The sequence below is a fragment of the Myotis nattereri genome (genome assembly GCF_964212035.1).
Source record: "Myotis nattereri genome assembly, chromosome: 8".
NCBI classification, from domain to species: Eukaryota; Metazoa; Chordata; class Mammalia; order Chiroptera; family Vespertilionidae; genus Myotis; species Myotis nattereri.
This window is the reverse complement of record NC_138083.1, coordinates 67994386-68021765: the sequence shown is the minus strand read 5'-3', so window position 1 is coordinate 68021765 and position 27380 is coordinate 67994386. Positions and strand designations below refer to the sequence as shown.

Genomic DNA, 27380 nt, shown 5'->3' with positions numbered 1-27380 from the left:
CTGGAAGCCATGTGGAATACTAGGCAATATGGGGACCAGGTGGGCTCTCAGCGCAGAGCAGGGCATCGAAGGTCCCTGGTCCTTGCCCCGTCGAAGCCAGCAGCATCCCCAACCTTTATAACCACCAGAAATGCCTTCATAGATTTTAACCCATAGGGGGCGGTGTGCTCCCTTGAGAACCAGCAGGTTAGAAAAAAGTTTGCAAACTGGTGGGTGGCTTGTGGGCCAAATCTATCCCACAGGTATGTTTACTTTGGGCCTGCCTGGTATTTTATTTTTTTTTTAAAAGTAGAGCAAATAGTCCACATTTGGAAACCAGGCAATTTCACATAAAAAAGCTGCATATCGCACTTTTGACAAATCAGAAGATCTGACAACTCTGGGCCCGTTCATCATCCAACGGGCACATCTGGCTTTGCCCTCTGCCCCACCGGGACCCTCTATGCACTGGCTCCCGGAGAGACAGGGTTCCCACAGGCATGGCAGAGAGCGACCCCCTCCTCGGCCTTGGGAAGGCCGATGCACGGGGTGCCCCGCTTCCCTTCCTTTGCCGAAAGCCCGCTCACCCTCTGCTCTGACCTCTCCCTGGACAGCACAGATGGGCCCTGAAAGCGCTCAGAGCGTGTGCTGACAGTGCCTTGCTGGCCGAGGAGGGGTGTGCCGTACGCTAGAGAGCAGGACCTGTCTGTGGACAGGTGGCACCCGCAGGCCTCAGGGTGCAGTGCTCCTGTGTGACAACCTGACTCGGGAACCCTGACCCCCGACAGCCCGACGATGGACTGGGATGGCTTGGAGAAGTGGGGTGAAAGCAATAGATCCCGTGCTCGGGCCCAAGGGGGAGAACGCTGAGATAGGAAGGGGCGCACCCACCACCTGGGCTTGTGAGAGCGCCCGGCACAAGGTCTGAGAACGGTAAACTCTCGATAACAACTTGCATTTTTATTATTGTTTCTATTTCACTATCATATTCGCGAAGGTTTGTGTGCCTGCCTCTAGGAAAGGTTCTGTTCCAAGGCTGCCCAGTAGAACTTGTGGGGATGACGGGAGTCGCTCCCGTCTGCACCAGTCAATCTGGCGCCCACACGTGCTTAGGGGCACCTGAAACACGGTTAGTGCGACTGAGAAATGGAATTTTAAATATGATGTGCATATTTTGTTTTCATGTATTCATTTTTTACTTTTATTTAAATTTTTAAATTTTTATTAACCCTCATCTGAGGACACGTGTAGAGAGAGGAAGGGAGATCGAGAGAGAGGTTGAAAGAAACATCGATGTGAGAGAGAAACATACCTGCCATATGTGCCCCAACTGGGGATTAAACCTGCAACCCAGGCATGTGACCAGGAATCACACTGTCGATCCTTTCGGTGCACAGGATGAAACTCAGCCACCTGAGCCCCTCCAGCTGGGCAAATGTCAGAGATTTTTAATTAAAGTTAAAAAAACTCCTGGTGGCTACCGTGTTGGGCCCAGCTGCTCTAGTCTAAGTCCTTCCAGAATATTCAGGGGAGTCACAGCTGACAGCAGGGAGGGGACTGCAAAAGGCCACACGTACCCTAAAAACCCCCTCCAAGCCTCCTGCAGTCTGGCAGACAGGGTCCCCCAAAACAGAAGTCCTGCCTCTCACTTTATTTTGACTTCCATGGTCATGTTAATGCCTACAGAAGTGAGAGTGAAACCAAAGCGCAGAGCCGACAGGCTGGGTGGCCGTGCTCCGCACGCAGGACCACGGCGGGAGGGGAAGCTGGGCTGGCTTCATCAGAGCTCCTGCTGCCTGCAGGCTTCCCTCCAGTTCAACCCCAAGACTCTGCAGCTTTCGAGGAGGTTACACGCCACTGTGAGCATTAAATAGGTGGTGTGTGCGAAAGGACCCAGCTTGTGTGGCCCCAACCGTGTCCCCGAAAATGTGTGTCCAAGTTTGAACCCCGGGGAATTGTAAATGCGACTTTAGGGAGAGGGTCTTTGTAGATTCCATCGCGTTAAGATGAGGTCGTACTGGGCCAGAGTGAGCTCTCGTCCAGTGACTGGTGTCCTTATAAGAAGAGGGGAATCAGGACACACACATGCAGAAGGGAGACCATGCAGAAGGGAGACCACGCGAAGGGAGGGCGCATGGGAGAGAGCCACGCGAAGACGGAGGCAGTGAGCGGAGTGATGCAGCCGCGAGCCAAGGACTGCCTGCAGCCACCAGAAGCTGGAAGATTCCAGGAAGGATGCCCCCCAAGAGCCTGCAGAGTGGTGTGGCCCCGAAGTCACTTGACTTTGGGCTTCTGGCCTCCAGAACCGTGAGAGAACATGTTCCCATCTTTCCAAGCCACCCAGGTTGTGGCACCTTGTTATCATCATAGAAAATGAGTAGCCAGCTAAGGGGGGGGGGGGGCAGCAGAGAGAGGGCTCCAAAGTGCTGCCTGGGCACAGACAGAAATCCTGCCCTGTCGGCTGCACACCCAGTGTTTGAAAAGCTGAGATGCACGACCACCTCCTTCCTCTTTCCGGGTGACCCTGCCTCTCACAGCCCCAGGGAACCTCTCCTCCTGTGTGTGGCACTGGTCACGTGACCAGCAGGGTACAGTCATATGAAGGCACTGGGTCACTCGCACGCGCCTGTTGCAACTCTGCTGTGCAGATGGGGAAACGGGCCCAGATGGGGTCGGATCTCAGCTACGGTCACGAAGGAGTGAGAAGCAGAGACCCATTCCCACACCAAAGTTTTACCCGTTTTGAAAGGTGAAGGTCCTGGAGAAAGAGAGTGACTATTGAATGGAAGTTTAAAGAAATTAGGCTTGAAGATGTATGTGGAAGTGACAAACATGTGCCTCCCACGGATGCCTGGGCCATGGGAGGGGCGGCTGGGGAAGGTGGGGTCTTAGGTGCCGGGAGAGGGACAGAGAAGGTGCCCTGCTGCATGGGGTGGGCCCCCTTCATGGGGTGAATGAAGACACAGCCGTGACACCCACAGGCCGGAGAGGGGGCAGGCAGAGGGGCAGCTGCACGGGGGAAAGAAGGCGGCTGTGTGCGTGTGTGCACTCGAGGGGAGAGGAAGGGAGTGGGAGCAAAACCAGGAGAAAGGCCAAGCAGAGAGAAGGCTGCCATTGTGCAGGCAGGGCAGCTGCACGGCCCCCGCCGAGGCGTCCCAGGGGGAAGGAAGCCCTTTCTTCTCTGTGTGTGCAGCAGGGCCAAGAAGAAAGAGGCCGAGGTGGTGGGAGTGGGGGTGGGAGAAGAAAAACAGGAGAGGAGAAAGGAGTCTAGAAGAGCAGGGGGAGGGCAGGGGGCTGCTGCTCGGGGCGGAATGCGCAGACTGACCCACGCATCCTGCAGAGACTCACTGAGCACCTACTAGAGGTAGGCAGGCCCTCTTCCTTCCGGACACGCGGGTGCTGTGACAGCCATCGGAACACTGGTCTGGGGTGTGCTGCGTGATGCTGTGCTACCCGTACACATCATCATCATCACTGCCAACATTTCTTGAGTGTTTACTATGCATCACTGTTTTAACATATTTAATCTGCACAAACGCCTATGAACTAAGTAATATTTTATCAAAGAAGTTAAGTAACTTGTCCAAATTCATGCCACTGTAAGTGGTTGAGCCTGTACCCCAACCCAGGCAGAAGCCTTGTTTTCAACTGCTTTGCAAAGAGCTGGGAGGCATCGCATTCCAAGAACACTGTGTGACTTTGCCTCGAGGGCATATGAGTGAGCACAGCCAGGGTCGCCTAAGTGTGCTAGACGATGGCTACGTACATTTTGTAAAACCGGAGGATGCAACTTCTTCTTCAAAGGGTCTCTCTATTTGAGATCCAAGTCTCCAAAGTCTGAAGAAGCCACGACACAGAAATATCCATTAACAACTTGATATTTATTCTGCTTAAGCTCAGCATCTCTCCCTTCAGTCTTTGTCAGTCTCTACTACAAAGATGGGGTAGCACAGCACAAAGCAAGATCACTGCAAGATAAAATTGCAAATCTTGTCAAAGATGCAAGGTTTGGGGAAATTAATTAAAGTGGTGCCGAAGGACAGCTTGAAGCACCAGCAAATCCACTGACAAACAACAATCTCGACTATGAGACAGTTAAAGGAGAGACCACTGAAATGACGGAAAGGGAATAGGCACTTCACAGGGGAAGACTCAGATGTCAAAGGATTAAGAGAGGCCCTTGGGAATACTGATCTACCACTGTGGTGAGAAATGAGAAAAGATGCTCGATATGATTTCATTTTTTTTTGCAAAATGACCCCTTATAATTTTGCTGTGAAAACTGAAGGTGAAGTAAAGAATATCATATTGTGCTTATCATTTAAATTTGTTGAACAAATTATACTCCACCCCCAATTGACACTTCGTCAATTTCTTTGTTTAAATAATCAACCCATTAGTCACAACTATAACCTAATCTTTGTTAAATTACAGTTAGATATAACAAAAAATAAGGTTATTTAAAAATTTTTATAATTTCATTGTTTTCAAGATAAAAATAGCTAACTAAATACATTAAAAACTATTTTCATGAAATATTGGTCAACAGTTTGTCTACTTTAGGAACATTTTTCCTGGTCCAGTCTGCGACAGTTCAGGCTGACCTCCTGTATTCAAAAGGATATCACACACAAATAGTTGAAAACCGTTACTGTGGCTGTGACTTTAATCCTCCCTCAGTATTCATTTTCTCCTTCTCCCACAGTAAAATAATTGTCAGCTGGGCAAATTACCACCCAGAATGAAAACTGCATTTCCCAGGCTCCTTTGTGCTCATGTGACTTATTTCTCTCATCAATGGGAAATAAGGAGAAATAGAAAGCAATTATCTGATCAATTTAGGAGCATCTAAATATATAAAGCAAATATTAATAGACCTAAAGGGAGAAATAGACAGCAATACAATAATAATAGGAGACTTTAATACCCCACCTTCATCAATGGATAGATCAGCCAGGCAGAAAATCAATAAGGAAACATCAGCCTTAAACAACACATTATAACAGATGGGACTTAATAGATATACACTGAACATTCCATCCAAAAGCAACAATTCTCCAGGATATATGTTAGGTCACAAAATAAGTCTTAATAAATTTAAGGAAACTGAAATAATATCAGGCATCTTTTCTGACCCCAATGGTAGGAAACAAAAAATCAATTATAAGAAGAAAACTAGGGAATTCACAAATATGTGGAGACTAAACAACATACTACTGAACAACCAATTAGTCAAAGAAAAAAAATCAAGAGAAAAAAAAATGCCCTGAGACAAATGAAAATGGTAATATTTCAAAACTTATGGGATGCAGCAAACGCAGATCTAAGAGGGAAGTTCATAGCATAATGCCTACACCAAGAAACAAGAAAAATCTCAAATAAACAAACTTTACACCTCAAGGAACTAGAAAAGAAAAAATCAAGTCCAAAGTTAGTAGAAGGAAGGAAATAACAAAGATAAGAGCAGAAATACATAAAATAGGGACTAAAAGGAAGAAAGGAAAGATCAATGACAGAGCTGATTCTTTGAATGAAAAGATAAAATAGACAAACCTTTAGCTAGAGTCACGAAGAAAAAAACAGAGGACTCAAATACAATCAGAAATGAAAGAGGAAACATTACAATTAATACCAAAGAAATACAAAGGAACGTAAGAGAGCATTATGAACAATAATATGCCAATAAATTAGACAACCTAGCAGAAACGGATAAATTCATAGAAATGGATAAATTCATAAATTCAAGACTGAATTACGAAGACACAGAAAATCTGAACAAAACAATTACTAGCAAGGAGAACACATCAATAATCTAAAAATTCCCAACAGATGTCTAGGACCACATGGCTTCACTGGTGAATTTCACCAAACATTCAAAGAAGAATGAATACTAATCCTCTCAAGTTTAAAAATAAAAAAAATGGAAGAGTAGGAAACACGTTTAAACTTATTTTATGAGGCCAGCATTACCTTGATACCAAAACCAGACAAGGATGCCACAAGAGAAGAAATTTATAGGTCAATATCCTTGATGAACATAGAATGCAAAAATCCTCAGTAAAATATTCCAAATTCAACAATACATTAGAAGGATCATACACCATGATCAAATAAGATTTATAACAGGGATGCCATGCCAGAATGGTTTATCATCTGCAAATCAATCAATGTGATATACCACATTAACAAAATGAAGAATAAAAATCATATAATCACTTCATTTGACAAAATTCAACATCCATTAATGATTAAAAACTCCCAATAAAGTTAGTATAAAGAGAACATACCTTTTTTTTTTAATCCTCACCTAAAGATATTTCTCATTGATTTTTAGAAAGAGTTGAAGGGAGTGGGAGAGACAGAGAGAGAAACATCCATGTGAGAGAGACACATCAATTGGTTGCCTTCTGCACATACCCAGACGAGGGGATTGAGCCTGCAACTGAGGTACATGCCCCTTGACCGGGAATCGAACCCGGGACTCTTCAGTTCAAGGGACAAGGCTCTATCCACTGAGCCAAACTGGGTAGGGGAAGGGACCATACCTTGACATCATAAAGGCCATATACGACAACCCCATAGTTAACGTTATATTCAACGCTGAAAGCTTTTCCTCTGAGGTCAGTAACGAGACAGGGATGCCCACGCTTACCACTTTTATTCAACCCAGTATTGAAAGTCCTCACCAGAGCAATTAGGCAAGAAAAAGAAGAGTCGCCCAAATGAAAAGGAAGAAGCAAACTGTCACTACTGGAAGATATGATTTTATATACAGAAAACCCTAAAGCAGCGGTTCTCAACCTGTGGGTCGCGACCCCTCCGGCGGTCGAACAACCCTTTCACAGGGGTCGCCTAAGACCATCCTGCATATCAGATATTTACATGACGATTCATAACAGTAGCAACATCGCAGTTATAAAGTAGCAACGAAAATAATTTTATGGTTGGGTCACAACATGAGGAACTGTATTTAAAGGGCCAGAAGGTTGAGAACCACTGCCCTAAAGACTGGCTATTCAAAGTCTACAAAAAAATTGTTAGAATAAACAAATTCAGTAAAGTTGCAGGATACAAAATCAACATGCAAAAATCCACTGTGTTTCTGTACACTAACAGCAAACTATCAGGAATAGAAATTAAGAAAACCACGTATTGTGGTTAAGCAATGACCTATGAACAGATGGTCACAGTTCGATTCCTGGTCAGGGCACATGCCCGGTTTGCAGGCTTGACCCCCAGTGTAGGGCATGCAGAAGGCAGCCAATCAATGATTCTCTTTCATAATTGATGTTTCTATCTCTCCCTTCCTCTCTGAAATCAATTAAAAAAATTAAGAAAACAATTCCACTTACTACTACACCAGAAAGAATAAAATACCTAGGAATGAATCTAACCAAGGAGGGAAAAGACCTCTACATTGAAAACTACTAGTATAAGACACTGATGAAAGAAACTGAAGAAGTCACAAATAAATGGAAAGGTATTATGTGCGCAGGTATTGAAAGAATTAGTAATATTAAAATGTGCATACTACCCAAAGTGATTCACAGATTCCATGCAATCCCTATCAACATTCCAATGACATTTTTCACAGAAATAGAACAAACAAGCCTAAAACTTGTTGCAACCACACAGACTTTGAAAGGCCAAAGCAATCTTGAGAAAGAAGACCAAAGCTGGAAGCATTCTGCCTCGATTCCAAATACAGGGTGGGGCCAAAGCAGGTTTACAGTTGCCCCACCTTGTATATTACGAAGTTACAATCATGAAAACAGTATGCAGTTGGCATAAAAACAGGGACATAGATCAGTGGAACAGAATACACAGCCCAGAAATAAACCCACACACATATGGTCAATTAATTTATGACAACGGAGCCAGGAATATACAATAGGGAAAGGACAGTCTCTTTAATAAATGATGTTAGGAAAACTTGACAGCCACATGCAAAGTAATGAAACCGGACCACTATCTTACACCATACATAACTCAAAATGGATTAAAGACTTGAACTCACACAACTCAATAGCAAAGAAACAAACATTCTCATTAAAAAATGGGCAGGGGATCTGAATAGACATTTTTTCCCCCTGAAGAACATGTACAGATGGCCAACAGGTACATGAAAAGATGCTCAATCTCATTAATCATCAGGGAAATGTAGAACCACAGTGAGGGAGCACCTCACACCTGTTAGGGTGGCCATCAAAAAGACAGGAAATAACAAGCAAGACTGTGGAGTAAAAGGAACCCTTTTGCACTGTTTATGGGAATGTAAACTGGTGCAGCCACTACAGAAAAACAGAACCCCATGGCAGTTCTTCAAAAAATTAACAATAGAGCTACCATATGATCCAGCAATTCCACTTTTGAGCAGTTATCCAAAGAAAATGAAAACACAACCTCAAAAAGATATATGTACCCCTGTGTTCGTTGCAGCATTATTTACCCAAGACATGGAAACAACCTGTGTCCATCAATGGATGAATGGATAAAGACACATACACATACACACAATGGAATATTATTCAGCCATAAAGAGAAGAACATTTTGCCATTTGAGACAAGATGGATGGAACTTGAGGGCATTATGCTAAGTGAAATAAGTCAGACAGAGAAAGACAATTACCATGTGATATCACTTACATGTGGAATCTAAAAAATAATTGAGCTCATAGATACAGAGAACAGTTTGGTGGTTGCCAAAGGCAGGGGGTTAGGGAGTGGACGAAATGGGTGAAAGGGGTCAAAGGTACAAGCCATGAGGATGTAATATGTAGCATGGTGACTACAGTTAATAATACTGTACTGAATATTTGAAAACTAAGAAAGCAGATATTAAAAGTTCTCATCACTCACAAAAAATCTTGTAACCACATATGGTGACAGATGCTAACTAGATGTATTGTGGTTATTATTTTGCAATATATATATATAAATATTGAATCATTATGTTGTACACCTGAAACTAATTACATCTTCTGTTAATTACATCTCAGTTATATGTCAATTTGTATCTCAATAAAATATGGAAGTGGTTGAATCTCTGATCAATTCATGACTCTGAGTGGGGCAGGCTCACCGAAGCAGCATGGACTGTTAACTGAGAGAATAATACACAGTTGCTATCTTGGATCTCTCTCACACAAAATTAAATTCAACTCAACCAACTGCCCCAGGCACCCATAGAATGCAGGATTTAATGTGTCTCAAGACCCAGCAAGAACAATTAACCACTGGTTTTGGGAGGGGACTTATGGTATTTGGGTCATTTTTCTCAATCAAATAACAATGACCAACATAACTAATATTAGGTAGTAGTAGCTTTAAATGTTTTCATATGAAGCAGCAACTTAACATAAAACTCAACTCTGAGCTTCCTCGCAGCCAGGGCCAAGAGGGAAAGTATACGGGGACACAGCCCTTGTTATTTAATGACGAGGAGCATACCAGTTCAAAGTAAAAACAATTTCAGGATCCTCAGTTCTGAAAGTCAGGTTGGAATGGGGTTCCTTGTATATAGGGGCGTTCTAAATATAACATAATATTTTCGGTGACAGTTTTTAAAAAAAACCACATAAATGTTCTGTGTACAGAAATTTACATTTGACATGCTTCCAGTCTTCACTGAGGATATGATAATTAAGCACAGTCTGATGAAATCCGTACTTTGGGGAAATAGCTTTTCGGTGATTTGTGTAAATTTGAGGATAAGTTTGGGAAATCAATTCTGAAGCATATTCTCAAGAGAAGGTTCCTTCCTATGCGCCAGCTGGACGATTCTCCCACCACGGGCCCCCGTATGGCAGGGTACGTGTTTCCTTTCAATTTGACGAATGCAAGTTCCATACTCTCTTCAAGTTCCCGTGGTCCTGTTTCCATTTTGATGAAGCCACAGCACCTCATTTTATGAGTCCGGGCAAAACTCCTTTCTGGGTTGCCATTGTCCGGGCTGTCAAGTGAGGGGAGTTGAGAACGCTTTTAGGGGCCTTCCTGTTCTTTCGGCATCCAGAGCTAACGGTTTCCACACAGGCCTTCCAGCCAGAGGTTGTAAAAAGGGGTCTGTGAGCCACACTCAGTCCTCAGACATGTTTGGCTTGGCCCACAGTTCACATGGAGTTTTGCCAACATTCTTTAAATCAGCAAATTTCAGCAAAAAATTCAGAGTAGACATATCTGAAGTTGGCAATCCTTACCTTAACACAAATGGCTATAATTAGAGTATTTCTCACTTAACGAACGTCATTGGTAGGTTCTGCAACTTGAAGGGAAATGATGTGTAATGCAACCAATTTTACCACAGGCTAATCGATACAAACAAGAGTTAAGCTCCTACGGTATCGCATCAAGGTTTTAATGAAATGACACAGAATGAGACCATGCTATTCGAGGACCCGCTGTTTCTGGACTTGAGGGGCAGGTGCCCCTTTCAGTTGGTGCCCCCTGTCCTGCTGTCTCCATCTACACCCAGGTCCCCACAACACCTGCGTGGCGGGCCTTGGGAAGCACACGTGGCTTCCCGCAGAGACCTAGGACCAACATGGTCATGTGTTCGGGATCGAGGCTCCCTCGTGCTCTCAGCAGGACCCACATTCTGGGGGATCCCTGCTGTGGAATGAGTCTGCAAGAAGACACCTCTCCAGGTCGCTCCCCAGCCCAACGGGTCCTCGCAGCCACGCCCTGTAACCAACGGAAGCTGGGACCCTGACCCGAGCTGAGGGAGGCATCTGAGGGAGGCATCGTCTTCCCTCCTGTCACTCCCGCCCCACAATCGCCTGCTCACAGCAACAGGACTTCCTGAAGTTGCAACATGCACGCCACAACATCTGATTTCACAACTGCTGAGGAGCCCCGGGGGGAAGTATTTATTATTAATTAAAGCAAACCAAATTAATTGAGTGGAGGATTTTGCAATGGTGTCAGAGGTGAGGGACTGTAATTGTGTCTTTGCCTCAGGCAACCGGCCGGGGAGGTGAGTCTTCAGAACCCACCAAAGTACCTCCGCTAAGGTCAACAGGAAGCCTTGCTCAGTCTCACCTGGGATGCAACACTGGGAGGCGGACAGTCAAATGTGGACCAACGGTCCATCGCCATGCCAACTTCTGGGCCATTCTATAGCGGCCACACAATCCCCACATACCATACACTTCTCTCCATTCTGCACACCAGCTTTATCCCCATTCCCTAGCCCAAGGTTCTTCTGGAACCTTCTTCCATGCTAATGGTCTAAAGCAGTGGTCGGCAAACTCATTAGTCAACAGAGCCAAATATCAACAATACTTCTTCAAAATAGACTTGCCCAGGCCGAAAACCGACTTCTGCGCATGGGCCACAAAGTTTCAACTGCACTGTTCGTGCGCCCGCATTTGGTATTTTGTGGAAGAACCACACTCAAGGGGCCAAAGAGCCACATGTGGCTCTCGAGCCGCAGTTTGCCGACCATGGGTCTAAAGTCAATAAATCAGTCTCAGATGGCTTTCACAACATCCTTAACAGACGGAGACCACAAACTCATGCACAGGTGCTTCTGGCTTCTCTCTGTACTGTATTTCATATGTTAAGTGCAGTCCCCCCCTCCCGGACCCCGGCTTTCTTTTAGTTCAAAATCCTTTGAAAAGGTCGCTTTCTATCACTACTATGGGCAGATCAATCTAATACATATAGACATAAACGCACAACTTTTAAATTAAAAGAAAGTTGTCCACGCATTAGCCAAAGTCATCTAGGGTGGCCCCTGGGTACAGGGGCAACACAGGGAAAGACAGTACTCCGAGGCCAGGCCCCCAGCGCCACGTCCCGAGGCCCCACCCGCCCGCAGGCCCCCCTCACCTGTCCGGTAGCCAGTGCTGTTGAGGTACACGGCGAAGGTGCGGCTCTCGTGCTGCGCCTGCCAGGAGGGCGAGGAGCAGTTCTCGTTGTTGGTGTAGGTGTTATGGTTGTGCACGTACTTCCCGGTGAGGATGGAGGACCTCGAGGGGCAGCACATGGGCGTGGTCACGAAGGCGTTGACGAAGTGCGCCCCGCCCTGCTCCATGATGCGCCGCGTCTTGTTCATCACCTGCATGGAACCTGCAACAGAGCGGGAGGTGAGATGCCACCGGCGGGTTCTAACTCACGCCCCCGGGGGGGCATGGAACAATGGGGGACCGGCGCTGAGTGGCTCTCAGCCAGATGGCACCCCATTCCCGGGGAGGGGAACACATTTTGGAAATCTCCCGGGGCCGATGGATACGACTGGCATTTGTGGGCAGCGGCCAGCAAGGCACTGTGGGACCGACCTTCACCGTGAGGAGGCATCCTGGTCCCCAGTCCTCCCGGGCGTTTATGGGGTGTAGGTAACAACCTGTTTATAAGTTACCTGAGCCTCGCATGGAACTCTGTTTTACACAGAAACAGAAGGTTTTCTTTGCAGGGTATTAATATACACTGATTTTCTTTTTTTCCTTTGGGAGCAACTGCTATGTAAACCGAGGGAAGACTACACTTTTGTTTTGTTTGGAACCTTCCCAAGAATTGTTTGCTCTTATTGGAATCTGGTCACGCCAACCCCCTGGCTCACCTCTGAGTACATCTCAGCCGAAATGCTCAACATCAGCCCCCTTCCCCCAGACCTCTCCCATCAGCAGAGCCTCTCCCAGCGCCCTCTGGAGTCACCCTGCTTCCTAATTCCCTTGAGCCCTTATTACACGAGCAGCATGTGTTATTAGGGCTTAATTACACACCACCAGGTACAGTGGCTCCATTCATGCCTATTCTTGTTTCTCAATGAAGCGTTCAGCAGACTACGGCACGCAGGAAGAGAGGGAACTAACGCGTGTGGGCACCTTACTGGGGGCAGGTGCTTTCACAGTCCCTGCTATGCCCCTGCTCAGTGCTCAATCCTCAACGCCCCCACGGGGTGTGACAACACAGCAGGCGCTCAGTAAATGTGTGAAGAGTGGATGCCTAATCATACACTGTGGCTGGGACCCAAGCTCTTAGCAGCTTTAATGGAAATAGTGGAATTTCTCTTCCTTCTATGGCCAGCGCACTCTTTTCCGTTTGCCTGCAGCCTGCAGGGTCTGTAGGACTGAATGATGGCACACTCTCTAAGATGCATCCACATCCTAAGCCCGGAATCTGTGAATGGGACCTAATTTGGAAAAAGGGTCTTTGCAGATACACTTAGGACCGTGAGGTGAAATCGTCCTGGACTACCCGGGTGGGCCCTCAATCCAATGGCAAGTGTCCTTAGAAGAGACAGAAGCAGGAAGACACAGACACAGGGCGAACGGCGGCGTGAAGATGGAGGCAGAGAGCAGAGGGATGCGGCTACAAGCCACGGATGTCTCGAGCCCCCAGAAGCCGAAAGAGCCGCGAAGGATTCTCCCCGGAGCCTTCGGAGGAACACAGCCCTGCGGGCAGCCTCGTTTTTAACTTCTGTCTCCAGAACTGTGAGAGTACATTTTTGTTGTTTTAAGCCACCCAGTTTGTGAAAATTTGTTAGGACAGCAGCAGGGAAGCAATGTAGCATCTACGGGGCATTTGCCGTTCTTGCTGGGGAGCTGCTGGTCCCAAGCACCAAGAATCCCCTAGAGGCCTGAAAACAACCAGTCAGACCCCCTCCGCACTCTGTCCCTAAAGGCTACGAGTGAAAAGGAGATTTACCCACCTTTCTGCCAAATACAGAAAGAAACAGAGCCAGAGCCTCCCTGAGGCAAACACAGATCATATGTCTTCATGCTTAAAACCATCCAATAGCTTCCCATTGCACTCACTCACACACAAAAAAAGCCAATTTCTTCCTGTGGCCTAAGACTCTTCGAGACCTCTCTAAGTCCGAGGCCCCGCTCCACCCTCCTCACCCCCCCTCCCCGGTCAACCCACTTCCAGTGCTTGTCTGACCTCATCTTCTCCCTTCTCCTTGCTCAGCTTGCTGCACTGGTCTCCTCACTGTTTCTCAAATGCTCCAAGCTCATCCCTGCCCCAGGACCTTTGCACTTGCTATTGCTCTGCCTGAGACATTTTCTGAGATTTCACTTTGGTTGGTTTGTCCCATTATTTAGATCTCAACTTAGAGGTCACCCCTGCATCAAAGTCACCTCTTCCCCATCTGAAGGAGCCCCACCCTGCTGACTTCCTCCTGCCACACCAGTGTGCATTTCTTCTTAGCGTTTATCTCCTGCTGAAATGGTGTTTTCCTGGTTTGCTTGGTTATGATCTGGCTCTCCCCCTGGCCTGAGAGTTCTAGGGGATCCAGGTGCTGCCTACCCCCTCCCCCCGATTCCTTACAGAGCAGGAATATATCACTGGTGCTCTGTAAAACTCCCCGAATGACAGGAAAACAGCAAAGCCTGCCCTTTCAAGCCCAGTGCAGCAGTGCAGAGGCGGTTTTATAAGGGACACCCGCCCGGAGCCAGGTGTGTTTCCTGAGCCTCTTGGCCAAGGCTGCTCCCGGAGGGTGGAGGAAAGGACCCGCTTTGTGTTTGAACAGGAATTGTCAAGCCTGGGACTGTGTGAGCATCTGCATCAAGGTCACATGCCCTTGTGAGAGGTCCCCAGGGGCCGCAGCTGTAACTGGTGGGCCATAATAGGCTTTCCACCAGGTGTGATGTTTTCCTTTGACGGGGATGGAGGAGGTGAGCTGAGGCCCCCCTCAACCAGCTGGTGCTGACTTGCTGAAACCTGATGGAGCGTGGGGGATCTCACCAGCCCCAGGCCGCCTTCTGCCGGCCAATCCATTCCTTCCACCTTGAATTTTTACCACCAACTAAGATAGCAAGGCCACGCCCTAGAAGCCCAAGCTTGAATATCGGCCACTTTACCACCTCATGGCTTTTGCCAGAGAAGTGTCCTCCCCCTGGGATGCTCCCTCCTGGCCTCCTTCAGGTTACTGACCAAACATCAGACATCCCAGAGAGACCTTCCCTGACCCAGTACTGAAATCGCCCTTCCCCCTCCAGGCCTCCCCACTCTCTTCCCTGCCTCACTTCCCTCAGGCTGAAAGCCGTTTCTAGTTCACTTGTTTGTTCACTTGTTTGCACGCTGCCTATGGCTACCACGGGAACAGCTCCATGGGGGTAGGGATTTAGGCCTGTCCTGGATGGTGTGGCTCAGCTGGTTGAGCATAGTCCCAAGCTGGTTCAATTCCCACTCAGGGCACATGCCTGGGTTGTGGGCTTGATTCCCAGTAGAGGATGCAGGAGCCAGCTGATCTATGTTTCTTTCTCTCAACAATCATTCTCTCCCTCTCCCTTTCTCTCTCTCTAAAATCAATTAGAAAAAACACACACAACTAAACAAAAAGGGCCTGCTTTGTTCACTGTCATATTCCCAAGCCTAGAACAGTGCCTGGCACATAATGGATGCTCAGTAAATATCTGCTTAACCAAAAAAATCATCTTACTCTTTGGGTTTCCATATAACTCAGGAGCCCAAGCCACGTTGTGTCCATGGATGTACTGTGTATGTGGGTGTTGTGCAGGGGATTTAAAAATTTAACTTTCAATAGTACTAAACAGATCATATGCTCTCTAGTTGGCTGCGCTCCCCAGCACTCCCTATAGTCTCACACACATTATCTGCCTGGTCCCTGAAGGCCTTGGTTTTGCAATTCCTAATGTAACTGAGCTGTTGATCAGCTCCAACCTGTTTGTGGGGTAGAGGGCCGTTTCTATGTCAACAGAATTCATCCTTATTATTAACGCGGTGACTGTCATTGGCTGAAAGGTGATTGTGTACATTGTGCTGGGCACATGACATACACCGTTTAACTTAATCCTCCCAACAGCTCATTTACCAGAAGAAGGAACGGGGTGCAGGGAGTAAAATGACTGGTCGAGGCCGCAGAGCCAGCTGGGGAAGTGGGATGTGAGGACTCAGACCCAGGCTTGTCTGATGGGAGAGATGGGTGCTGGGTGTCACTTTAGGAAACATTCAGTTTATGCCACGTGGTTGGTGGTGATACTGAACAAGGAAGTGCACATGTACTTGATCAACTCTTGGCTAGAGCAAGGCTCAGAACAGTCCCTGGACTCTAGGCATATCGGTCCCCTAGCCATCCCAGAGGTGACCTTGGCTGGCACAGCAGCAGTGAGAGTGGCACAGGGTCACAGCACCAACCACCGGGATGCCAGTGCGGGGAGAGGGGCTCCTTTCACTCCTGGTAAAGTCCAGGAGAGTCTCTGTAACACTGCACACCGTCTACTTTGACACGGAGGGAACCGGCCACCTGCTTGGAGCCCCAGGAAGGCAGCAGAATTAGCTTATATTTGATCACATGTTCTACTTTCCTTCCATTTGGGGCAAGGAATGCGAGCTTCTCTCACTCAGGGTAGTGGGAGCCTGTTCTATTTTTTTTAAAAAAATTAAAAATAAGTAAATAAGAGTACAGGTGGCACATAGATATGGTGGAAACTGTGGAAGGCCAGGGGCTGGCGGTGCTCGGGACGCACTGGCTTGGTGCAGCCCAGAACTGTCCACCCAGTGGTGCCACTTGGAAGAGGTGCTAATAGACACCTTGGGTGCCACGCACCCAAAGCTGAGCTCCTGCTGTCACCTGTCCCCTCATGGCTCCTCCTGCAGCTCCTCCCTTTGCCTCCAGTTACTCGGGAAATCATCTTGGCTACTCCAGGGCCCCGTATTTCCATCCCCACATCTAATCCATCAGCAATGCCTGCTGTTCTTCAAAGCATGTCCACAGCAGAGCCCTGTGGCCTCCTCTCTGGGATGCAGCTCACACTCTTTCCTCTGAATTAAGTCAACTGCTTCCTGACCGGACTCTGTTTATTCCCTATGGAGCAGTCAGAGTGCCCCTCTCCTCAGCATCCTCCATAGCTCCCACTTACTCAGAACAAAGTCCCCACGGTCACCACAGGCCCTGCAGGCCCTGGCCCCGGCCCCGGCCCCGGCCCCGGCCCCGGCCCCAGCCCCAGCCCTGGCCCCAGCCCCAGCCCCCTCCCAGCCTATTCTGCAGCCAGGCTCACACCCACCTCAGAGCCTCTGCCATGCTATTCCTCCTGCCTGGTCCCCCCACGGCCTGTGCCCTCACCCCCTTCTGGTCTCCACTCAGAAGTTCTCTTCCCAGTGAGGCCTTCCCTGCCCCCCACATCCACAATTTTACTCGCTGCCGGATATTTCATATCCTCTTCCTTGTTTCACATTTTCAACTCTGACACATTATCTTTTTTACATTTTTACATACTTATCTTGCTTGTCATTCCCCTATAGCCCCAGATGCCAGTGCTATGAGGGCTGCAAATACTGACTGTGCCTCACAGCCCCAGCCTAGAACAGTGCCTGGCATACAATAAGTGCTCAATAAATATTTCTTGAAGAAATGAATCTAGGGCAGTCCAGGCAGAATCAACCCTTTGCCTGCTCTTCACAAACAATGAAGGGGGAAGCCGCTAGGAATGAAATTTCCAGCCTCTCTTGGTCTCCAGAGGCGGCAGACAGGACAAAGCCGCCCACTGACCCATCAGACCCTTCTCCTGGAGCAGGGAGGCCGTCACCTGGTGGATAATTCACCTGCCGTCAGCAGCCCCGAATGCTGCGCTGGCGAAAAGCAAACAGCCTGCAGAACCGTTTCTTATTTTTAATGGGCTCAAAACCAGGGTCTCTAAGCGCTTATATCTCCATCCCACTAATTTCAGAGAAGTGAGCCATTGGCTGCTCTGGACCGTAGCTCCCTGTGCCTGCCTGTGCGGTGCGCTCACCCCTGCCCCGGTAAGGGGGCTGCAGCAGAGCTGTGTCGGCCCGCCAGCACAGCAAAATTTAACCACGCTGTGAGACGCAGTGGCATCTGTGCATAAGTAGCGCTACACGTTAGGCCTCCCCTTGGGGACAGTAACCTGCTTTATTACAACTGCCAGAGCGACGAGGCTCTGTCAAGCCACATCTGGAACACGAAAACATCTGACCGAATCTCCTAGCCCGGCACAGCCCTAATGAGGACGGACGGCTCCGGTGGGAGGGAGCAACTGGGAAGACAGGGCCACACAGAAATAAAAAGGCCGGTTTTCAATATTTTAAACAAAGCCGAGCCAGCCAACCAAAACTTACTTTGTCCAACGTAAACCTGGGGACATGCAGACAAAAACAGACTCGGTTTCTTTCCGTGATCAAACCTTCCTACCTCGCTGGCCAGGGGTGAAGTCACCTCACACCTCTCGGGGAAGCCCCACCCCTACCGTGAAGATGGCACTTACATTTTGCTGCCCAAACCACTCGCCTGCCAGGAACGTGGCTTTTCTCCCATGACACCCCTTTGACCACCTACATTGTGATGGCTTTTCTTTGGTTCTCTCCATGCACCGCCTGCGCTATTATTTATTTGATATTTTGCTTTAAAGTGACTTTAAAAAAATAAACTTGACTCTCAATCCAAGTAACTGTGAAATTCTGGGTTTGATGTGCTAATGACATATTTTTTGATGTCTATCAAAATAAGTTCCTAAGCAGTAAAATCAGTATTTGTTGACCTGCCACCTGAGATGACCTTGTGAGTTCCCTGGGCACTTTAGGAGCCACTGAGTTAATTTGCTTTTCTAAAGGTCTGGGTTAGAGTAATGGCTACCTATGGGGACTTAGCAGGTGCCGGGGGGGTGGGGGGGTGGGGGGGGGCTTTCAAGATTCAAAACATGACCCGATGTTGGCCCTTCCTGGGGCTTAGGGGGCTCATGTCCATGTTCTGCCCTAGAGGCGTGTGTCAGCTGGGAGCAGACGCACCCTGCACCCCTCCCAGGCAACCTCCTATAGCCCCAATCCTGATGGCACAGGGGCACTGGTTTTGATGGGTAACTAAGGAGATGACACCTTCCCACGCTTGTTTTCTTAAAATCCTGTGTAAGTCGTCAGAGCCTGGGACGTGAGGGCCTCCCTGGGAAAGCAGTGAGGGTGGGGCCTGAGGAAAATGAAGCCTGTGTCTGAAGAGAACCATCTCTCACCGGGACTGCTGCAGAACCCTAGCTGAGAAAGAATAGGGAAGGTCTGTGGTTCAATGCTTGGCACACAGGAAGCACCTCATGCATGTTAGCTTTGGACAATTTTAATTATTGTGGCTCCCAATTACAGCGTAACCCAGCTCCCGAACGGAGGGCCTCTGGACAGAACCTTGTCTGCTCGTGGGTTTGATTTTTCAGTCTGTTCGAAAGTGTTTAAAAGTTTGAATTAATTGCTAACCTTGTATTTTTAATTGGGAGATTTCACATCGATCCAGCTTTCAGGCTTTGCATGAAAAATACAAAGATCTGGCCTTGATGGGCCAACAGGTGCATTTACGCAAAGCTGGCTGCAGAAGGGCCCGGTCCGGTCCGGTTCTCCCTGGTCCCCACCATGCCCACTTCCCTCGTTTGCAATACCTGCCTGGCCCTGTGGGCGTTTAGTTTGCAACCTTTGGCTGATTCTATTCCAGATGAAGGGACCAGCTAAGTAAACCAACGAAGTAACACTTACTGTGGCCCAGAGACCCGCAAAGGACAGCGTGAAGAGGGAGGAGTGAGGCTGCGGGTCTGGGTAAAGGCTGGAACAGAGCCTTGCCCTGCACAGGCAGGGGGTGCAGGTCCCTGAGCTGAGGCCATAGGTGAGAAAGACTCTGTCCTGCACCATCCTCCAGCCACTATGCACCTGTCAGGTTGGAACCCAGGTGGCAGCCCTCATCCGGCCCTCCAGTGCCCCTGGAATGCCCACAATGTCACTGGATCAGACTGTGAGCTGCCTGCCCAAGGGATACCTCTTTAGGAGCCATCAGACCCCAACCAAACAGCTCTGTCCCTAGCAGGAGGGTGAGAGAAAGGCGGGGGGTGGGGGTGGCGGCTGGGAGAGTAACCGCAGCAACCCGAGTCCACATCTGGAGCTGAGGACTCCATTGTTTCCCGGGCTGGAACGAGCTCACTGTAGTCTGCTGGCAACAATTCAGAATAACGACACTGGGTTCCTGGGACCTGCTTCTCAAAACCCGAGATTTCCTCACCACATGGTGGCCAAGGGGAAACCATTCCTGGTTCTTGGATATTACAAAATGAAGTCAAATGCAATTTCTGTCTTTAGCTATGAAAAGCTAAGGCTCGAAATTGGTTCCTAATGAATTAAGCAGATGTCGAAGAGGCAGTATTGGAATTTCATTAATGAACACTGGGCTGTCAGAGAGATCAGGAAGTTAATTTTTCCTCCTCTGCCTTCTGCTGGCTCTGGCTGCAGAAGGTTCAGGGAGGAAAGTCTGATCAGGTCGTTCTCCATGGAGAGGAGGTGGCAGGGGACCCTGGGAAAGGGCAGGCCACCCTGGTAATAAATGGCAATCACTGGTCCCTTCCTCTCTGTGAAACTCCACCTAGAAACGTTCCGTTCACTTGTAATCCTCCAACGCCCCCTCCCCCCGCCCCCCCCCCCCCCCCCCGCAGTGATCTCCAGCCTGCTCTGCCCTTTGCCCGTTCTTCAGGGCGGGCTGCACAGAGCCAGTCCCCTAGCCCCTGGCCTGGTGGGTGATGGTGGCACAGCAGGCTGACGTCAGTCGTAAGCTTGGAAACCCGTTCCTCCTCCCCCAGTCTCCCATCTCTGTAAATGGCACCACCATCTGCCCAACAGCTCAGCCAAAAACCTAGGAGTCATCCTTGATTCTCCTTCACCCCCCTCCCACTTGCGATCCATCAACAAGTTCTGCTGCCAGACCTTCAGAACAGGACACGCTCCATCCACCCCTCTCCCTCTGCGAGCCCCCATCCTCTCCCACATGGACAACTGGTCTCCCTGATTCTGCTCTTGTCCTGGGTCACCCCCTTTCTCCCCTTGGCCAGATGGACCGCTGAAAACGTGAGTCATGCATGTGGCCGGCTCAGAACATTTCAGTGACTCTCTATTGACCTCCCCTGTCGCCCCGCTGCCCTCACCCCCAGCATTCTCCTGCTCACTCCCAGGTCCCGCTGGCTGTCCTTCCTGCCACACACCTCCTGCACTTTTCCTTCTGCCTGAGATGCTCCCCCACCCCCGTTTCCACACGAATGACTCCTCCTCACGCGCAGCACCCATCCCATGACCACACCGCCCCTGCCAGAGGTGCTGCCCCTCCCTGGGACCCTTGCTCTTGATCTCGGCTGGGCCACGACCCTGGGCAACCCACCAAAATCTGTTTCCCTTTCTTCTCAACAGGTCCTGGTTAAATCTTTGATGCACTCAGCCAGGAAACTAGCTTCTGAGCCTCTCTTGTAGCCACATGTGGGAGTGGTCCTCACTGGCCTTCCGGAGACTCCCTCTGCCCAGCTCTCCAGTTGGGGGGAGGGGGGAGCGAGGAGCTGACCCGGAGCTGTACCCACAGGTGACTTCGCTCTCTGGCTTTGGGCTGGGTGTGGCCAATGCGGGGCTTGGTAGATCAGGGAAAGATGAACTGAGGTTGGGGTATGGATCCTGTGGTGTCGACGGAGGGTGACAGCTCCTGGTAGGTGGTCTTGGTGTCTCCAGCTTCCAGTAACCACTTGCTCCTCTCATCCCCTTAATCTTGGGTGGGGATGACCCCATTGCTACTAACTAACCTTGGGTGCTGCATTACCACTTGAACAAACCAAATGTCTTGTGTGCCCCACATTTTTTTTTTTTTTTTGCTGAGACGACGGGGCTCATAAGCTCTGTGGTGTGTGATGTCTAGGCTGAGGTCCTTCAAAGGAGCTGACACAACTGGAAGGTCCATCCTTTTGCTCTTCTGCATCTTTCTTCTTACTGCCTGGAATATGGCTGTGATGGATGGAGCTCAAGCAGCCATTCTGCACCAAGAGGATGCCTTGAAAATGGAAGCCAGGTGATACGCATGGTGCAACAGAAAGGCAGAGAAGGAGCTGGGGTCCCAGCTAATCTTGAAGCCACCGTGCCAGCCCGGAACTGCCAACTTCCAGATATTTTTATGTGAGTGAGATGCAAACTCCTATCTTGTTTAAGCCATTGCTATTTTATATTTTCTTTTACATGCAGCCGAATTTAATCCCGATATACTTAGCTTCCAGAATTTAAGCGATTTCCCAAGTGTTGCTGAATTGAGAGGGAAAAAAAAAAAAAGTCTTGCAGGAATGTGCTTGGCAAGTTGAACACCAGGGTGGGTCCAAATGAGCCTCTTCTTCCCAAGATAACCTGCCTCGACATGCTTTTCCCTCCCTAGCGAGCAGCACGTCAGGAGCTGGGACCTCAGAGGCCGAGCCGGAAGTCACCCCCGACCTGGTGTCCGGGATCTGGGCACCTGTCCTGGGCGTCCAGCCGCATGGCTGCTGCAGAGCGCCCAAGCCTGCTATGTCGAACTGACTCCGGGATATCAGTCCGCAGCTCAGGGTGTGGTTTCCTTGTGTTCACAGATGGAAATGGAAAACAAGTGCCTGGCCAGAAACCCTCCCAGGCCTTTCTCCCAAAGGCCAGCCTCTCCTACAAGCAGCCCTTTAGGCTGGAGGCCTGCAATATTTAGGATCCCAGACCTCTGAGAACCTTGTGAGGGTCTTGGACCCAGGAAAGCCCGAACAGGCAAACCATCTGCATGCAATCCCCACACTTCCCTGGTCCAGGCCCACCCAGGCCTGGGACTCTCTCCTGAACTCTGACTCTGAGGCTGGCTCCTTGGATAGCTCCTCTTGGCAGTTCCCAGGCATCTGCAACTGACCAGGTCCCCACCACAGCTTTCCCCAGCTCCGCAAACAGAAAATCCCTCCCTGCAGATGTCTGGGCCAACATCTTGGAATTATTGACTCGTCGCTCCCGCTCCACATCAGATTCATCAGCACAACTTATCAGCCCCACCTTCCATGTGCAGCATCTAACCCCTCTTCCCCACTCGGGTCTGAGCCTCCATCACCTCCTGCCTGGGCCATTGCTGTCCTCTCCTCACTGTAGTCCCTGCTCTATGACATCCCGTTAGTCTGTTCTTCACATAATAGCCAGAGGGGTCGTATGAAGACATATGTCTGATGATGTTCTTCCTCTGCTCAATGTTCTCTACTGGTACCCAACTCAGCAGAAAGCCAAAGTCCTCTCCCTGGTTCAGAGGCCCTGCGTGACCCAACCTCCCACCCTCCCGTTACCGCTCAGACCTCACTGCCTCCTTGTCCCCATGCTCCCACTGCTCTGCCAATCAGGCCTCTTGGCTGCTCTGTGAGCCTGCTTCCGCCTCAGGGCCTTCACACCCACTGTTCCCTCTGCCTGGAATGCTCTTCCCCAGGGGAAACCCCTCGACTGGCTCCCTTCCTTCCCTTGCCTTCTCAGCGAGGCTACCCTACATCAAATCACACGCTCCCTTTCCCCACCCCTTTCCTAGCTGGCTTCCCTTCCTTGCTTCATTCTTCTCATCACTTTCCACTACCTTATGCACTATATTCTTTACACGCATTTTAAATAACTCTTGCACTAGAATGTAAGCTCCGTAACAGCAGAGATGTTGCCTGTTTTGTTTGCTGCCAGGTTGTAGGTGCTCACTAAATACCTGCTAAGCCCTCCTGTGAGTGAATGAATCTGGTCCACCCTCCGAGCACCTAACTCAGAGAGAGCCTGTAAGGGTGCTGTGGGCATCTCCTGGACTTGATCGTGGCACACCAGGCATTCCGCCTTCTTTGGGTACCAGCTCTTGATTTTTTGCTTTAGAGAGTCACCCCGACTCCCCACTCCTTGTCCTCATGCCAGCCCCGTGGGAGGCAGCATCTTGCTGAAATGTCAAAACACTGCTGTTCCCGTTGTACTGGGTTTGGCAGTGACCTTTTCCCGAAGGCAATGGATACTGGGCTTTCGTTTACAGTAGTAATTTAGAGCTTCCTTTCAAAAGAATATTTAAGTCTAAAAAAGTAAGTCTCGTTAAAGAAAATTTCAAAGAATAGAACAGACGGCCCTGGGATGCTGCAAGTATTCCCCTGCTCCAGTAGGGCCTGTGTCTACCTCACCTGAGTCTCAGAGCCCGCCCAGCCCCCGAGGCTCACCCAAGGATCGTGGGGACTGAATGAGACCAGTAAGCCCTGGCAGGGTCACCGGTCCGTGGGCCCTCTGACCAAAGGACACGTGCGAGCAAGACTTGGCTTCCGTGTGCTTCCTCAGAGCCCTGCTATCTGCTGGCGAAGGCCAGCGGAGACCCTGCTGGGCTCCGAAGGCCACCCAACCCCAGGGCTTTTCCCAATGGCTTTGAACATGTACAGTATTGAGAGGTGAGGCCATGTCTGACTCATATGCCCTGGGACCAGGTCCCCTGGGCATTTGACATTTCTGAGTGACAGCTCAAGGAGGTGTGTCAGAGGCATGGAGGGAAAGGAAACATGCACAGGCAGCCCTCCCCTTGCGGCCCTGCAATTAGAAACAGGACAAGCAGTCCCTCTTCTGTGCCGCGTCCCGCACCGATTCCCTGAAGCAGACCCTAATTAGGATGGACGGCTGTTTTCCACCCTGGGACTGGAAGGAAGCCTGGAAATTATCTTAGTCGCGAAGTCTCCAGCCCCGAGAACCATCAGAACTGCCACACGGATGAACAGAAAATAGCAGATGATAAATTTTTTAGGACCGCCCTCTGTGTGCCAGTTGTCGCGGACTGTGAGATAATGTGCTGGCCTTTTTGGGAACATGCATTATTGATCTGGGTCTGTCTAGCGGTTTATAAAAAGCCCCCTTCCCCCGCACTGCCACCTTCCCATCCCTCACCTCCTGGGGGAAGGCAGCCTCCTTCAAAAGCCAGTCCTGCCATTGGAAGGGCTGGCTCATTAGCGGAAGGGAGGACAAGTAGGCACCGATCTATGCAAGTTAGTGCTTCGAGGTGGGAGCTGACAGGTGCCATGGAAAACCAGGGCTCTCAACCTACCATCCACCATGTATCCACTTCCTGAAATTTAACTTTGGGTGTGCAAAACTGTGTGTATAAAGACACTTCTGGCAACGGTATCTGTACTGGTGAAAACTAACAAACACACACACTAACTTAATAATAAAAGCGTAATATGCTAATTAGACCAGACGTCTTTCCAGACAAAGCCGGGGCTGCGAGGGCTGAGGCAAGCCGCAGCGGCTGGGAGGGCCGATTCCCTTGCAGGAATTTCATGCATCGGGCCTTTAGTCTAGAAATAATAGCCATCCCAGGAGACTGGTTAAGCAGAGCTGGGCCGGGTTCAAACCCTGTTTAACCATGTTCTAGTTGTGTGACCTTGGACAGGAAACTTCATTTCTCTGGGCCTCCGTCTCTCTATCTATAAAACAACAGAATGAATCTGTGTATTTAAGCCATGGATTTCTTTGCTCTCCTCTCTCCCATGTCCTCATCACACGCTCTTTTCCTACATTTGCACAGCCTACTGGCTTTGAGAGTCACAGATGCAGACTTACACTCAGATTCAGGCACGAGGCTTAGTTAGATGATGTTGCTGCAGCAAAAATGTGTTGTTTCTACAAATGGGTATTAATCACTCACCCTGGTTCAGGCCAAAAGTTTAGGAGTCATCTCGAAGCCCTCTTTTCCTGAACCCCCGACCTCTAACCCATCCATCACGGTCCCGCCCCTTCCACCGCTCTGCTCCGGGCCCAGCGTCCATCGTCACCTGCCCAGTCACTGCACCGGCCTCCAAATGGGTGTCCCTGTCTCTGCCCTTGTTCTCTGCGGGCTAATTTCAACATAAAGTCAGAGGGATCCTATTGAAACCTAAGGTAGATCACGGCCCTCCCCTGCTTAAGGTCCCCAATCCATGTCTGTTTCACTAAGAATAAAACTCCAAATCTCACCATGCCCACGAGGTGCCCTGCGACCTGGTCCTGTCGGCTCCTGGCCTCAGGTCTCTCCATTTATATATACCCCAGCTAGCTCCACGACCGCTCACAACATTCCTTCTGTCCCTCCCCACCCAGCTCATTTCTAACTCCGTATTTTTGCCTGGAATGAGCCTTCCCTAGTCCTGAGGCTCCCAGGACAGTGCACTGCACAGCAGATGCTTAATACCTATCCGTTGAATGCATGAAAGAACGTCAGGGTATCTTGAATTCCCACACATAACTATGACCAAGTCACTCGAGGGGGCCCATGAGGCAGGACCAAGGTGCTCTGAAGCCCAGGTGCTACCTGCACACGCTCTCTGCAAAATTCCGCTGGAAACAACCCTCACTTCCCTATGGCTGAGGCCTGCAGATGCCCCGTGGTTATCAACCATGACTCATGCTAAACGGTGCCGGAGAGATAGGGATCATGTCTGTCAACTTGTCAATAAAAGCCCTGGGCTCCGATTACTTCCTGGCTGCATATTCCTGTTGCACTGATAAGCTGCCTGTGAAAAATCTATACTTGTGATCATTAATACAAATCATTACAAGGAGCGACTTGGATTTATATAAATCACCCTCTCTTGGCAGTTAAAAGACTGATTCATGTTTTTAATAACGGACCCAAAAAGGGTGTGGATTTGCAATTGGATCTCCATCACAATCTTACATTTGGTTGCACAGGCTTGTCCAGTAGCCCTTTAATTTGATTGCCACCAGTGATATTTGGTTGTCCTTTGAGAGTGGGCAGAGGCTAAAGGCCAAACCCTCACCTGGTCAACTACTGGCCCTCCTCACCACAACCCTGGAGAGCCTCCGGGGTCTGGCTCTATCCTCGCTCTCCAATCTCATTGCCTTCATCCCTTTCCCAGGCTCCAGCCACATCTGTCTCCTTGGCCCTGCCTCAGGGCCTTTGCACATGTTGTTTCCTCTGCTTAGAAGGTTCCCCCTGCCCCCACCAGATATTTACAATACACAGTAGTATTGATGATGAGAAGGGAAATCTAATTTACAGAAGGAAAATGGGAAAGGCTCGTGTGCTGTCCTGAATGGCGGCCACAAGCCACAAATGGTAGTGGGCACCTGAAAGGTGACTAGTCCTAATTGAGATATGTTCTAAATGTAAAATTACATGCCAGATTTTGGAAACAATATGAAACATGTAAAATACCCCATTAATAATTTTTTCTATTGATTACACATTGAGATGATACTACAGGCATAGTGGGTTAAATTAAATGTCATTAAAATTAATTTCACCAGTTTCTTTTTTAGTTTCTAAAAAATGTAGCGATTAGAAAATTTTAAATTACTTATGTTATCTGCATTTATGGCTGGCATTATCATTTCATAGGGCAGCGCTGGTGTAGGATTTAATGTAAAGAAATGGAACCAAGAAAATCAGTAAATTCAATAGGGAGAAGACACAAGATAAGAACAGTTTCCACTTGGGAGAACCTCAAAGGTGAGCTGGAAACAGACATGCAGATTGAGCCAGGGGAGTAGGAAGTCCAAGTGAGACTTTCTGGAGGCCTCACTCTCAGTGGCCTCATTTATGGGGTCTCTTTCCCATGCAAATGAAGCCACCCACAGCTTGGGTGGAGGAGCCCATGTCTTATTTAGGAAGGCAGGGGGATGGTTTATACCAGTGGTTGGCAAACTGCGGCTCGGCAAACCGCGGC

At 49.1% G+C, this 27380-nt stretch overlaps 1 protein-coding gene across 3 annotated transcripts in view; it reads right to left on the bottom strand.

Annotated features, from left to right (window-relative positions):
• The window catches only part of SULF2 (sulfatase 2), a 99081-nt gene that overhangs the window by 43712 nt on the left and 27989 nt on the right, over nucleotides 1-27380 (bottom strand). For all 3 annotated transcript variants that reach the window (XM_081097776.1, XM_081097777.1, XM_081097775.1), the window contains exon 3: nucleotides 11809-12048. In XM_081097776.1, the coding sequence (XP_080953902.1) occupies nucleotides 11809-12048 (240 nt within the window). The remainder of the gene's footprint in view (nucleotides 1-11808; nucleotides 12049-27380) is intronic.